Source organism: Pyrus communis, chromosome 4 (assembly GCF_041283825.1).
Source record: "Pyrus communis isolate YQ-2024b chromosome 4, ASM4128382v1, whole genome shotgun sequence".
Lineage (NCBI taxonomy): Eukaryota > Viridiplantae > Streptophyta > Magnoliopsida > Rosales > Rosaceae > Pyrus > Pyrus communis.
In genome coordinates this window covers 182,442-196,380 of record NC_142568.1, presented here as the reverse complement: position 1 = coordinate 196,380, position 13,939 = coordinate 182,442, and the positions used below count along the sequence as shown (strand labels likewise).

At 36.9% G+C, this 13,939-nt stretch overlaps 2 protein-coding genes across 5 annotated transcripts; both read right to left on the bottom strand.

Annotated features, from left to right (window-relative positions):
- Positions 1 to 525: 525 nt before the first annotated feature.
- On the bottom strand, positions 526 to 6,447 carry LOC137722729 (YTH domain-containing protein ECT4). Of its 2 annotated transcripts, none has more exons than XM_068461804.2 (8): positions 6,041 to 6,447; positions 5,594 to 5,631; positions 5,416 to 5,488; positions 4,838 to 4,911; positions 4,373 to 4,744; positions 2,996 to 3,526; positions 2,239 to 2,451; positions 526 to 1,492 (listed from the first exon to the last, which is right to left on the bottom strand). In XM_068461804.2, exons 1-8 carry the CDS (start codon positions 6,081 to 6,083, stop codon positions 1,031 to 1,033), a joined length of 1,806 nt encoding a protein of 601 aa, XP_068317905.2. In that variant the 5' UTR covers positions 6,084 to 6,447; the 3' UTR covers positions 526 to 1,030. The 2 variants fall into 2 exon arrangements, with proteins under 2 accessions (XP_068317905.2, XP_068317904.2); XM_068461803.2 differs by having other exon boundaries at positions 5,314 to 5,488; positions 6,041 to 6,442.
- A 224-nt stretch (positions 6,448 to 6,671) lies between these two features.
- LOC137723745 (protein DAY-LENGTH-DEPENDENT DELAYED-GREENING 1, chloroplastic) lies at positions 6,672 to 13,753 on the bottom strand. 3 transcript variants are annotated; one of them, XR_015961289.1, is made up of 8 exons: positions 12,987 to 13,740; positions 12,469 to 12,554; positions 11,565 to 11,738; positions 10,121 to 10,235; positions 9,085 to 9,182; positions 8,380 to 8,515; positions 7,897 to 8,030; positions 6,672 to 7,419 (listed from the first exon to the last, which is right to left on the bottom strand). XR_015961289.1 is itself a non-coding variant. In XM_068462937.2 (7 exons), the coding sequence occupies exons 1-7, from the start codon at positions 13,593 to 13,595 to the stop codon at positions 7,962 to 7,964; spliced, it is 1,287 nt and encodes a 428-aa protein (XP_068319038.2). In that variant the 5' UTR covers positions 13,596 to 13,753; the 3' UTR covers positions 7,706 to 7,961. The 3 variants fall into 3 exon arrangements, 1 of the variants encoding a protein (XP_068319038.2); XR_015961290.1 differs by lacking the exon at positions 6,672 to 7,419 and adding an exon at positions 7,560 to 7,691; XM_068462937.2 differs by lacking the exon at positions 6,672 to 7,419 and having other exon boundaries at positions 7,706 to 8,030; positions 12,987 to 13,753.
- Positions 13,754 to 13,939: the final 186 nt, after the last annotated feature.

The following is a 13,939-nucleotide window of genomic DNA, read 5'->3' as shown; positions in this document are numbered from 1 at the left end:
CCGTTTGAGAACTGTTCATTTGCTACTGATTTGGTGAGTTTTGAGTCTCCACTTGGGAGAACAACTCACGGTGGCATTCTGTCTCAATGAAATAAAGACGTGTAAGAAGTTTTTGTCCATGTCTTTATTTTATTAGCATAGGACGCCACATGGCGGTAGGTACAAGTTGTTCTCCTTGAGTACACCTAGTTGGATTCTAATTTCTTCAATTTGTCTTCGTGGTGGGACCCAGGAGTCATTTTGCTCGAGTCTAGTTGGTACGAATGAGCGAGTGGCTTGGAAATCCCATTTGGGCAAATAATGTTTTTTGCATAAATTTGTTTGGAGTATGGTTTGCTCGGCAGGAAACAGATGTAACCCATGGTGTTGGTCTTCTTTGCATGAGTTCGTGCATAATTGTTACTTGCTGCATATTATCAAACATGTTCAGTATGTTACCAGATCACCAAAGACCAAACCATTAAATCCCACACGGTTTTTTTTAAGCATTCTCCACACATGGGTCAGATAATGAAAAAAGAAATCTTGTGTAACAGTAAATGCATTTTCTGAATTCATTCATTCTTTTATCGATTGATCAACCTCCCAATCCCAAATCCAAATGGAGGGGTAACACGACAGATTCTTCTTCCTCCGTTACCCAGTCGAGCCGCCAGCAGAAAACCAGTAAGACAACCCTAAAATTACAACCACTAAAAAGCATCTCAGACGGACAGGCGGACAATAGTATACGGATACAACCTGCATTGCATTCACCACATCGCCAAAACCAACAACCTAATTCTAACCCTACAACGAGAAGAAACACAAAATGAGCTTCAAATACAAAATCAAACAGCCTTCCTGCCAGGCATGCCCGCTCGGAGTACCGCCTAATTTCTCTGGAAAGATAAAAAGGTTAAAAACGGAGTCAGCTTGCATCCTGACTGCTTGAGATGACAAAATTACCACCTCATACTTTGCCAGTGAGTGAACTACTCTTAAACATCACAAAAGTACACTGTTGTCGCCGCATGCATGCCTAAAATGCCTAAGCACTAGTAGTTGATACTACTGTTGCCTTCCTGTCAATTGACTTGCTGTCGTCTACACCTTTACTACTTTCAGATGACAGAGCTAATTCTTTGTCACCCTCTTCCAACCGCAATACTTGAGATAAGTTATCAGATATTTGGTCCACGGAGGAAACATGTTCAAGTATAACTGACGCAGCATCTGTTTTTGAGCTAATGTCATGTTCAGTTTCTGCTACTACTTTGCTACTACTTCCTTTCAACTCCAGGGCTTGATCAAAACTATTGGAAATTTCATTAACAGAATCAACGGCAACTGAATCAGAAGCATCTGTAGTTGAACTAGCTTCTTGTTTAACTTTCCTTTCCTTCAAGGATTTTTCCCGCTCATCATAAAATTCAAAATCATCTATAATAGATGTTCGTGCATCAAAATCATTGAAAATTTTCAACAGCTCAATACCTTGTCTGAGATTCACCTAAGAATGTTTCACCATCAAGAAATAAAATGTAAGTCAGATGTAAGCTCTGAATCCGCATAAGAACCAAACTTTTTTTTATTTGAAAGCAACATAAGAGCCAAACTTAAACTAAGACAACAAGGTAAAAGGAAATAGATTGAATGCAATACATGTGAACTGTCTACACACAAGATTAATGTTTCGATCACTTCATACAAGAGAGATTTTAGACCACATGTAACCCATAGAGAAATAATGGATAAACAAAGAATAGTTTGGGAAGTGATTTTTTATGGTCGACCCATTAGTTAAGACCTAAGGGTGTTCAATTACATCTAGATTCTAAATGGGTTCAAATAAGCCTTCTCAACGCCAATTCAAACTTGGCATGTTTATTATTTGGACAAGACAAACCCAACATGGCTCACCCACTTGAAAGGTTTTGAGAGGACAAGGCAACTCCTAAATAAAACTCAAGAAAACGTCATCCAATACATCATGCTTTAAGAATGAACATGAAGTATACAAAATTCCAGTCTAGTGATCTAATCTTAAAATCACAAATAAAATAATAAACGACCATGCATAGTTGAAAATCACAAATCACAAATCCGGTATCCTAGGGCTTCTCTAGGGTCATAGTGGCCGCAAAACCCAAATAATTCTTGACCATGCATAATTGAACACCAAATCTAAACTTTTTTTGTTTGTAAATGAAAATGGAATTTTAATGAAAGTGACAAAGATGGAGAAAGATATGCTACCTCCTGACAATCTCGACTGTGCGTGACAGGCTTATTATCATTATTTTCAAGTAGAATGTGACGGAACCGAATGTTAGGAACATCCTTTACAATATGCCACTGAACCGGAAATTGCCCACTCCACCTATCTTGCTGCCAGTAATCAGCATCCTTCTCAAAATCTACAGGTCCCACCATTTCCGCTACTCCACAAAACTGTCCGCTAGCATTAACCTGTAGTGAGTTGTAACCAACAAAATCTAAGAGAAATTCCAAAACTAAAGAGCATATAGTTTAGATCATATCACCAACAAATATAGAATAACTTTATCACAAGCAACAAATTTCTTGTAAGCACCTATAGTGTTTCTACAGAAAAGAACATGAAAGTCAGTTTATTCCCTTCGTCTAGTAGGAATACATAACAATATTCTGTAGCAGGTTTAGTTGACTACACCTAAAAGAAAAAAGGTGAACAGAGAAACCACTTGAAACCACAAAAGCATTTTAGCAAACAGTTATTAGGTCCAAGGAATGACATATATGGAAATTTGCATGGTTTATATTACTGAATGAATCTCAAAGAGAGATTGCCACTTAAAACTTTTAGTTATCACCTGGATCTTATGGGCACCAACACCCAATCATTCTACCTAATGCTTTGTGACGCCGATACCAATCATATACCCACCCACTTTCAACTAGGACCCCCTCAGCCCTGTTGCTCAAACAGGTAGGAAGATAGGGACAGATTCTAAAAGTTATCAAAGAAGCATACCGAAAAGAATAGGAAGACTGCACAGCTGCCTTTTTTCTTTGCCTCATGATAAGCAGCATCAAGTTTCTTGTTTCCATGAGGCGTGCTAGCCCAAACATTGTATTTAATACTTTTGTGAACATTGTCCTCACTGAAAGACTTAATGATAAAGAATTTTGCATCCTCATATTCTGTGACAAAATCTAGCCGGTTCAATGAATCAAGGTTAATTCCAGAAGCAGATAGATCCATTTTCCTAACACTAGATGAAGAACTCTGGTCGGAAGTGCTCTTTCCCTTCATCTTCGAAGCCCTTGGTCCGTGATTGCGGTCATTGAAGATATCATGTGAATTATTATAAGTGGAAACTGAATCCCAGTCCCTCTCTCTTCTTCTGGCCTTGTCAACATTTGGTCGGTTCTGGTCATTACCAAATGAATATGAAGCACCACCAGAGTTTGAGCTCTGATAAGAACTACCAGGAGGATAGCGTCCACCAAAGGAACTTGAAACCAATCCATATCCATGCATTGGTCTCTGTTGATGAGAAATCTGAAAGTAAATCATAGATTATCTCTTAGTCATCCCCATAAAAAGTGCATCAAGTTGGCATGGCAATGGTTCAACTTTAAAAAGGAAATTCAACACTTGATATGCATAAACATTAGAGTAAACAAAAAATAATCAACAGAGTCCATAGATTTCATTTTAGTTATAAAACCCAAACTGAGATACAATTAGAGATAATATGCCAAATCTTATGAGCCTTCAAAGAGATGATAGTAGGAATGACCCCAAAGTATGGTTAGCATTTCAAATATTCAAGAATTGACTCATGGAAGGGCAGCACTGTCTTATCCGACTAGTAGTATGAGTAACTAAGACCCTATCAAAAACAGTCATACACCAATTGCAATGACCCTTTGACACATAATCTTTTTTCGTACCACAACGTGTTTCAACCTCTACCATATTTCTAGGAAGAAAGAGTCCAAATGATATCCAAGGATGACAAAAAACTACCAAAATTCCCACCTCAAAAGAGAAGGGGAAAAACAAGACTAAAAGAATGTAATCTAATTAACGTGCCATATCTCTGAAATCTTGAATTACACCAAAAACACGTAAATATGTACCACCAGTGTGGGTGCAATGATACTATATGCCTTTTATAAATACAAAAGTAGTATTCTGATCACCAAGCACATGGGAATTATAACTATGGTGCTGACCATAACATAAAAGCATGCCTCCTATACTTAACATATAAGTATGACCAAAGTTGTATGTGTTTTTTGATTTCTAACAACAGTACTAGTAGCACTATAGCAGTTCTTCCAGTCTACGAACAACTCTTTATCAAGGAATTAATATAATGAAGTTAAAAAGAAAACAAACCTGCCCAGCATTGTGTTCGTATGACCCAAAAATGCCCGTTGGTGGAGAATAAATTGTTGCCGATGCTAAAGGACTAGAACCAAGATGTCCGGACAGATCTCCACTAAATGATCCATAATTTACCATGTAACCTGATCCTGGCCCATAGCCCATGTTGTCAGTGCTAGTGCTACTACTTTCTGATGTCATCAACTCAGATGGCTGGGTGTAGTAAGATGGAGAGAAAGGGACCTGTTGTGTAGAATAAAGTTGGCCATCTACCATTACAGAAGGCAAAGGAGTAGCGACTGGTGAATACTGTCCATATGCAATTTCGGGATTGAAGCCATAACCAGAGTGAAACAGAAGAGAGGGATTATCATTGTAGATGACCTGAAAAGACAACAGAAAAATAAACCACAGGTAAGTTTGGCTCAAAAGGAAATCAGAGATTCAGAAGAATTGCACAAGTGAAGGTATACTCACTGGTGATAAAACATGCATTCCATCAGCATTATATGGAGAATATCCATCCCAAGTACCAGTGTTATTGCCATAATCTGAAAACAGACGGAACTTTGAAATCTGAATCCTTACAACTTTAATTATATGCTATGAGAAGAGTGGCAGAACATTGTCATTATTACCAAGAGCTTTTATTTCTTATGGGGAACACCAAAAAGAATCATGACATTTAAAACATAGTTCATGAAATCCCACAGAGAAAGAAGCAACACTAAGAGTTCACATGAATCAAACTACAGCTAACATCAAACCACTACATCATGAACTCCTGGAGAAAGAAACAAAAGTTCAGAATTTGATTAACGTGCAAGTGCAATGTCTGTCACAACACTTGAGGGTTTATGGGAATCAGACTATAGCTAACGTCAAACCACTACTATTTAGCTGATCCTGATGTTCCTAAAGCAAAGACAGCAGAAAAAGGTGAACAAACTAACCACCATAAATGTTCCGTTCATGAGATGAATACAAATTAAGCAGATGGGGGGTACTTCGTGCTCCACTAACATCTGAAGACTTGGGTTGTTGTGTAACATCACCTGAAGGCCCTATGATGACTGCAGCTGGAGAAGGATTCGCTGAAACTATTCTTTCATCTTCGGGCAAAAGTGGCTGAATATAAATTACAAAATCAATAAAATACAGCTACCCAAGCCTTTGAATACATAGGAATAAATAAACAGATACAACATTCTTAATGAATATACAACCAACTACCTGCTCTTTCAAGATATCTGACTTAACAGGTCTCTCTCCTGCACCCGGAATTGCAGATGTTCAGTATAACAGATGAACAATAGAAGCACAGACACAACAAAAACATCACCACGGAACAAAACAACCCTATCTTAGGGTTTGGGGATCCAGAATTCAACCAAAACACAGGAAACACCATAAATTTTTCGAGAATAGTGACCTGAAATATAATGCATTCCGCAAACTATACTTGGCAGCGGACCAACAAAGAATTCTCATTAAATCAACCATCAAAGAATTCTCATTAAATCAAACTAATCTGGAAAATACCAAAATCAACGTGAATGACAGAAAATAACACCGACCCAGAAATTCTTACTGAATATCAACAAACAACCAAACACAAGTAGACACAGAACATCAAACATTTCCGCCCAAAAAACAAAAACTGGAAAAAACAAGAGATACCAGTGGAGACGATCCGATCTTGGTCGCCTTGATGCTTGTCCATATATCTAAGATAGGGATCTATAAGAAGAGAAGCAGCTCCGACGAAAGGAAAATTTCAAAACAAAGAGAAAATGTTGGAGGGGAGATAGAAACAGAGAGGGGTTTTTGGTGTTTTGAAAAGAGGGAAAAATAATAAGGGAGGGTTTTAGGTTTTGTGACAGGAGAGAAAGAGGACTGGACGATTTCATTTGGGTGTTGTAATTAATCAATTTTATATTAATTTGGCTTTCCGATTAAGGCGGTCCTTTTGAATTTTGGTGGGATAATTGGTTTAGGCTCGTTTAGTTTATGATTTAATCACGGGCTAATTATATTTAGAAGGTAATATCTGCATACTATTTTTCTTTCTAACATAATTTTGGTTTGTTGTTCTGGTCTAGAATAGAATTAAATAAAGAAGCGTATAGAATAAGAAAAATGTCTACAAAAATTATTTTCCATATAATTTAATCCCACTTACTTTTTTTCACAAACGTACTATGTTGTACTATACTTCTCATATGATTATTTATGTTGTAAATGTTATTTATATTTCGATCACATCATAATTTACTTGAAGGGAATCCAACCTTAATTTAAGAGGGCGAACTTAGAAAGGAGTGAGCAAAAATGCATTAGCAAAAATATAGAAAGAGCATGATCTCTTAATGTACATGATATCATTTGTTAAAAAAAAAAAAAAAAGAATATAATCTCTTATTTTAACTAATCATTAGCCCAACATTTGAAACATTTCGATGTCATATACATTGGTCTGTCATTTCTCTCACAAAAAAATGGGGGGATACGTGGTGGGTAGGGCTCGGATTCGGAGATAACCCAATATATAAAATATGGGGCGATGGTAGGTAGGGCTTGGAGATGTATTGCTCGTGTGCGTGTGGCTTCATGGGGCACGTGATCCGCACTTGGGAGTCTACTAGTTGACAGGCTGGGCGCAAATATACAACCATCAACAACTTACGCTGATACATACGCCCAACCCACACCATACTCAGTTGTTTGGGCAAGGAATCCGCAGCTCCTTAGTTATGGATAGAGTTTACTTGCCGAGATAGAAGGCTCTCTTTCTTTCCTTCAATTTATTTCTTGTTCATGTCCCTTTGAGTACCTTACATCTGCCCACTCCTAGCGGACGGATGAATTCCTCTTCACGAAGGCTCTTCAACAATGAGTGCAAAAGCAAGGCCTGATCTTTTGACGTGGTTGGTGAATGTCGCGTTTGCAGCATCCCTGCCTGACATTTGACGTGGTTTGGTGAATGGCCTTGAGTAAGCATGCCATTTTAGTCAGTGAAGGCCCAACTGGCTTCCTGAACTGACCCGAACTAACCTGACCTGACCCAGTGAGAGTGAGCATTCTCGAAAACGAAATAATTAAGCTTTCTTTTCATAAAGGTAAAATGGTCCTTCCCTTACAAGATGGAAGTAAAAGTATTGAAAGCAAAATCCTGGTCTGTTTCACAACAATCCCAAAATACAAGAATTGCTTTTGTATTAGTTGAATTCAATCTACAAGCAATTCCTTCCTTGTAGATTGAAGTAGACAACTGTTGAGTTGAATTCTCTCCTATTCTGCTTGGCCCGAGCCTTGCTCCGCATGCCAGGTACTAACATATACAAATTTCAAAACTGAAGCATATATGTAGATTTGATTGTACGTACTATGTATCAACCTTTTCAGCTGTTTTTATACCACATTTATCATTTATGGGTATGAATGAATGATATCCCAACAACTACAATGTCCAAAACCTGTATATACGATAAATCAAGGACAGGAGGGAAAAAAAAAAAAAAAAATAGTAATCTTACTGGTACATGCTACCTTGCTCCGAATTCTCTTAAGATGCCAGAGATAATCCAGATAAAGAATTTTACTAGTGACGCTTCATTTCCCGGAATATGTTTGTCACCTTTGGGGATAATCTTGGAAGGAATTTAAACAGCTGCACAGAAATACAATGGTAGACGAACATTTAACAATGCTATCAAATTGCAAAGATATACAAGCAGTAAAGTGTGTACGAAAATGAATATCACTGTGTATGTTCATAAATATTTCTAACACATCCGTAAGGCACAGCCAGAGTGAAATGAACAAAGCATTGCAGCCTGGAGAACTAGTTTTGGTACTTAGAAATTGGAAGTTAATATGTAAGCATGTAGATAGCTTTGAGTGGAAAGACAATAGAGGGGATCCAAGTCTATACCATTTCACAAGTCTTGGTAAGCATAGCCATGAAAATTGTAACTTTTGCGGAAACTGAAATTACTATCCAGTAGAGTAAAACATACCCATAGTTTGACACATGCATCCATGATAACTGGAATCAGGCAAATGAAAATGGTTACGGCAGACTGATCAACCTCAAGCCCATAATGCTCAACAAAAATTTCTGACAATGTTTGCCAACCAGACTCAGAATGATACCTGCAGGTATGCAGTTGTATATCGCAATCAGAAAGGTTTGATATGCACACATTTTGGTCACACAAGGATGAGTAAAATGGTGATCACAGAAATGAAACTGAAGAAATTGGAACTAAAAGATGGCATTCAAATATGAAATTATATATACCATCATCCCGAAAGCTTCCCTAAGGGACACTGTGCATCCTTGATATGCAGTAATATATAGACAAACACATTTTATATATATATATATATATATATATAATGTGTGTGTGTGTGTGTGTGCCTGTCTGTATATATACATTTATGGGGTGATAACCTCTTACCACATAACTGGATAACTTAGGTCATGAGACTGTGAATCTGGACTACACTATCCCAAGAGCCCGCCTAATCAGTGTTCCATATTAACAGTCTAGCAATATAACATACTAAGCTATCTGGCAAGAGAAAATTCCATATATGTGTATGTGTCTTTAATATTATAGCTTTCCATAGTAGTAAGCAAATATGAATATCCACTGTATTGTATACTGAATATGGTAACAGAAAAAAACACAGTACCAAACAAAAGAACAGTTCATTACCCTAAAAATATATCTGTGATAAGTATAATTAGAAATGCCTTCCCGGTATCTGAAATATTATTTATTATCTTATAACCAGTAAACTTCACCAATGCTACCTGCAAAAGGAAGATAACAAATAAAAAACGGAATACAATCGATTTAACAAGACTTAGTGCAGAGTTCTTAGGCTAAAGTTCATACCTGTGCAGACATCTTAAATCAGAAACAAAATTGTCTCCATGAAAACAAGTAAGCTCCTTGTGACAGTAACTACAGAGTATATCTTCATGGTTACTCCATGAAGTTAAGCTATAATTTCATTGCCGAACTGATAATCAAACAACATGATCTCCAACGAATAGCTGGGAAAATTCTCTCTTACTTTTACATAACAAATATTGATGATTGGAATTTATGTCTATACAAAGCAAGACTATTGTTGAGATTATAGTATAGGACTTGATGAGAACGAAGTAATGAACCCACGTGAACTCCAAATCTATGAATATTAATCATAAACTCTTAAAGCTCACCTCTGATAGGAAATGATATAGCTTTTGTACTTTACTAACTTTATCTGCTTCATTCCAATTACTTAGACCTAATATGTGTTGCTTCTTATGTCACCACTCCAATCTCGACATCAAATGTTTTATAGTCTTGACCTACTATAGATTTATTTCTGGCAATATTTACTTTGATATTGATAGCATAATCCTGATCAGATAAAAGGCATCACAATTTCACTATTTTGTTGACGAGTATTCTGAAAGCAATGAGGGTGCATATTCATCATTCTAACCAAATAGATGATAAATAGACCAAAAAAAGACCGCATGGATCACAAATTGACAATTGAGAAAAGGCTAAGAAAAACAAACACTCATACCTAATAATGCAATAACTGATCATACTACTATTTATGCAAGACAAATGGAGTTGTTAACTGTAACATTCCAAGGACATTCAGTTTTAGACAATGCTATTATGATCATAATGAGGAAAGATTTCATACATGAAAGTACACCACATAAACAAAGTAATAGTAGCTCACTTTACTCTGATTGCTGTATAAAAGAATGAATAATGAGATCCCGAATATCATATCTGACCATATGTTGGCAAATGCTTTACGATTCTCTAATCTCCATTCATCTCTCAGCTCTAATCTGTTGAAGCCATAAGAAAAGTAATTTGGATGACATTCGTCACTGAAACTAAAGTCCAAAATCTAGCTTAAGAAGATTAAAACATAAAGGGAACTTTCCAATATTATCTCAAGAAATAATACTCACTTTCAACATTTCTGGCACATTACACTGTAATTAAAAATATGAAATCATTCAAATAGGAAAATTTATTAGCCAACAACCACAACAACAACAACAAAGCCTTATCCCACTAAGCGAGGTCGGCTGTATGAATCCTAAAACACCACTGTGCTCGGTTTTGGGCCAAGTCTTCTGTTACAGTTATACCCATACTTTTTGAATACTTGATAACCTTTTAGAGTTACGGATCTCTGAAATGAGAGATATTTTTGTTATGAAGATCCAAATGTCCAAGTGTGCAATGAGAAAAAAGTCCAGCTATAAATTTACACCATAGCATCATAATCATATACAAGTGAACCTTAAATGAAAAAAATTCCAGCTAAAAGAAAATCTGTTTTCTAATGACTGGTGCCATGTGTTTATAGGTTCAAAGAGTTAGCTGGTTATGATTACTTACACATTAGTTGTACAATGATAACGCATTCATTTTAATAAAAAATGCCTTTCTTTCTTTCTTCCTTCCTCGTACGATTCTCCCTGTCTTTTCACTCTATGTTACAAGAGTTCAGATTTTCTTCCTTCGTTTTTTCTGCAAGCATACATCCATATCTTTCCCAGCCCTCTAATTTGAACTTCTAAAGTTCCAGTTTTGGTCATACTCTGTACAGTTCTTCCATATGTTAGTGTGTCACCTCCTCTACCTTGTACCTTATTGTAAACCCCACTCAGAATGCAGGCACAGTTTCTCTGAAGGATAGTCGTTCTGCTATCCTAGAACTCATGTAGTGGCATTACTTAGACTACATGTTGAATTCCCAACTACTTTTTTATTACTTAAGATAGATTATAACTGTCCTGGGTTAAATCTTCACTCTTAACTTTTTATCCAATTTAAAGGCTTTCAGCATCCTGAATACAGTTATGACTTATGGAGGTTTACACATTGGAACTAGTCATTGATGTAATGATCTAACTAATAAGTTCTACATGTTTGACTGTTTATGTGGTAAAATGTTCTAGGGTCACAAGTCATGAACTATACTGCTCAAGTCTTGGCATGTGTGACTATTTTTAGCTCGTTTATAGAATAATTCATTGTAATTTACCCACTCCACTCAATAGTGATTTTGTGAACCTAATGAAAAATTGGATACATATTAAAGACCAAAACAATAATGTTATGGAGGCTCTTTCCAGAGGAGAACCAAAGAGTGGCAATCTTACGCTTTATGCCGCAACTCCCACCAAACCTCGTCATCAGAAAGCGGTGGAGATTTACCAATCTCCATCTCAAGATGAAATCTTGCTCTCTCCATTTTTAATTCATCAATCATTTGAAGCTTTTGATTTCTTCTGACATCAAGCAACTGTGCTGCAAGTGGTACGGTCTTCACATATCTGTTCCCAAGCAAGTGGGTGCTCGATCCATTAGTTCATAATTTTAGAGGTAAAAAAGTAATGGTTAAAAATGAAGTTAATACCAGGTCCAATGCAACAAAGACTATGTATGTATGTCTGTATGTATGTACGCATATTACAATACAAACAGCCTAACTATGGTGGTTCAAAACTAAGTCAATTTTTTGACATGATTACTGAAATTTAAAGCTTGCAAAATAAAACCAACCTAACTCCAGAGGCATCAAATGTTTCCTTAGGAAATTGACCTACCCAACAGGAAAGTTCCAAGTTAAGGAGGTCCAGGAGGAGTAGAGAAGTTAAATTTAGAGAAGTATGTGAAATTCTATAGTCTAAACCACTCAGTTGCACTATGCACACATGCCCTTATTTAAAAGAAGAAAATTTATGGCAGCCACTTATTTCAAAATACGTTTCTGATGCAGTCTTCTTTTCTGGCATCAATATACCCTGGAAGTTTGTTGAATAATTTCCTTAAGCTATCCTTTAGGAATGGTGGAATGAAGGAAATGCATAATGAAGTTAATATATATATATATATATATGGAAAGTAGTTTTAAATTCCAAAGACACAGGATTGGATATTGATATTTAAAGGCGTTTACTTGGAAATTCAACAAGGCAACATGCACACACCGTAAACCACCCTCTTTTGAAATGTGTGTGTGTATTAATTTATATATCTGATAAGCAAAGAGATAATGGTTACCTGTCTAAAAAGGGCATCAGAACATAGTCGTGAACCACAAAATCCAAGGTCCAGGGTATGATTATTAATACTGCCAAAAATTTAGCCTGTAAAAAGGATGAACGTGGCTTATAATTAGCGCAATCAGTCCTTTAACAATAGAAGAAGATCGAACCATGAATTAGCACAAGATTAGTATTGCTAAGGGACCTTTAACAATAGAAGAAGATAACATGAATTACACAATATTAGTATTTCTAATGGGAAAAATGCAGGGTGGCTGACAGAAAATAACAACTCAAGCCATGTAATGTAACTCTCTTGCGTGTCGTAATAACATCCAAAACAGAAACACCAATGCAATAGATAAATTAGAATATTGCAATTGCTCTCTTATATACGATCAACGAAAAGTATTTTTCACCAGAATTATTAATTATTGAATGTGGCTTAACAGTTGACACAATCACATAAACAAAACCACACACTCAACTCAAAGCAAAGAAAATGTACATTGTTTTTGTACTAGTTCTAGTTACCGAATTGAGTGAGGCATAGCGAAAAACACGGTCTTCATAAAGCATGTCCTCATCATCATCTTCTTCCTTTCCGAGGACGAAATTGCTGAGAGAGTAAAGCAATCCCCTTTCTTGAGCAGGATCCGACAGTACAGATGCTTCCCAGAAGGAAGTAGATTTAGAATTAGAATCCACAAGCCAATCCTCCCACTTGCGGTTCTCCTCGTTGGTCAAATCCTGCTGTGCTTCCCTCAGCTCCACGATTGCTTCTGCCCTTGTCTTCCACGCCTCAAATTTCTCAGCTTCTTCACCTTTTTCCATGGCGGCGGCTGCGGAGGATCCATCCAAGTCCTCCTCCTCCGCCGTCAGCATGTCGTCCTCCTTCAAACCAAGCCAATTCCCGTCTTCGTCGAAAAAGAATGTTTGCCACCAAGTCCTTTTCTTTTTCCTTTTGCCACCAGCATTTGGAATGTGCCCCGCAGCGGCAGACCTCCACCGCCTTGTATCAACCACCAGTGCCGTCGACCAATTTCTGTGCAGAATGAAGGAGTTGCGGCTGAGCAGCCTGAGCTTGGGGTTAACAAAGATAAAGGTTTTGCAGAAGACGGCGGGGGAGGACATGATTAACATAGTAAGCCCACATCTTTCAGCTCCTCAAAGCAAAAATTGAAGAATTCAAACATGAACATCAAAACTACTTGGTGGATAAAGAGCTTCTTCACTCTTCACACACCAGGGAAGGAAAGAGGATAACGGTTGGTTTAGTTATTCTTTTATTTTATTGGGCTAATATCGTAGTAATAAATATTTTGGGTTATTATATATTTGCCCTCTCAACTTTTTGCCTTATCCTCTTTGCTTCTTATTATTATTTGATTTCCAAATCAATCCTTAAACTTTACAAGTTACAAGTGTGTTCAGTAAGGATTCAATTTTAAGCAAATTAGCAACGTGATGCGTTATAAGTTATAACC

Bases quoted from the DNA above. Each gene is read 5' to 3' on its own strand.
- LOC137722729 (XM_068461803.2), bottom strand. From the start codon at position 6,083: ATGGACAAGCATCAAGGCGACCAAGATCGGATCGTCTCCACTG. The intron at 5,489-5,593 runs GTAGTTGGTTGT...ATTTATATTCAG, and splicing joins CAGATATCTTGAAAGAGCAG to CCACTTTTGCCCGAAGATGA. The intron at 2,452-2,995 runs GTATGCTTCTTT...AACTCACTACAG, and splicing joins CAGTCTTCCTATTCTTTTCG to GTTAATGCTAGCGGACAGTT.
- LOC137723745 (XM_068462937.2), bottom strand. From the start codon at position 13,595: ATGTTAATCATGTCCTCCCCCGCCGTCTTCTGCAAAACCTTTATCTTT. The intron at 9,183-10,120 runs GTGAGCTACTAT...TTCCTTTTGCAG, and splicing joins TATACAGCAATCAGAGTAAA to GTAGCATTGGTGAAGTTTAC. The intron at 8,031-8,379 runs GTATGTTTTACT...ATTTCTGTGCAG, and splicing joins ATGCATGTGTCAAACTATGG to CTGTTTAAATTCCTTCCAAG.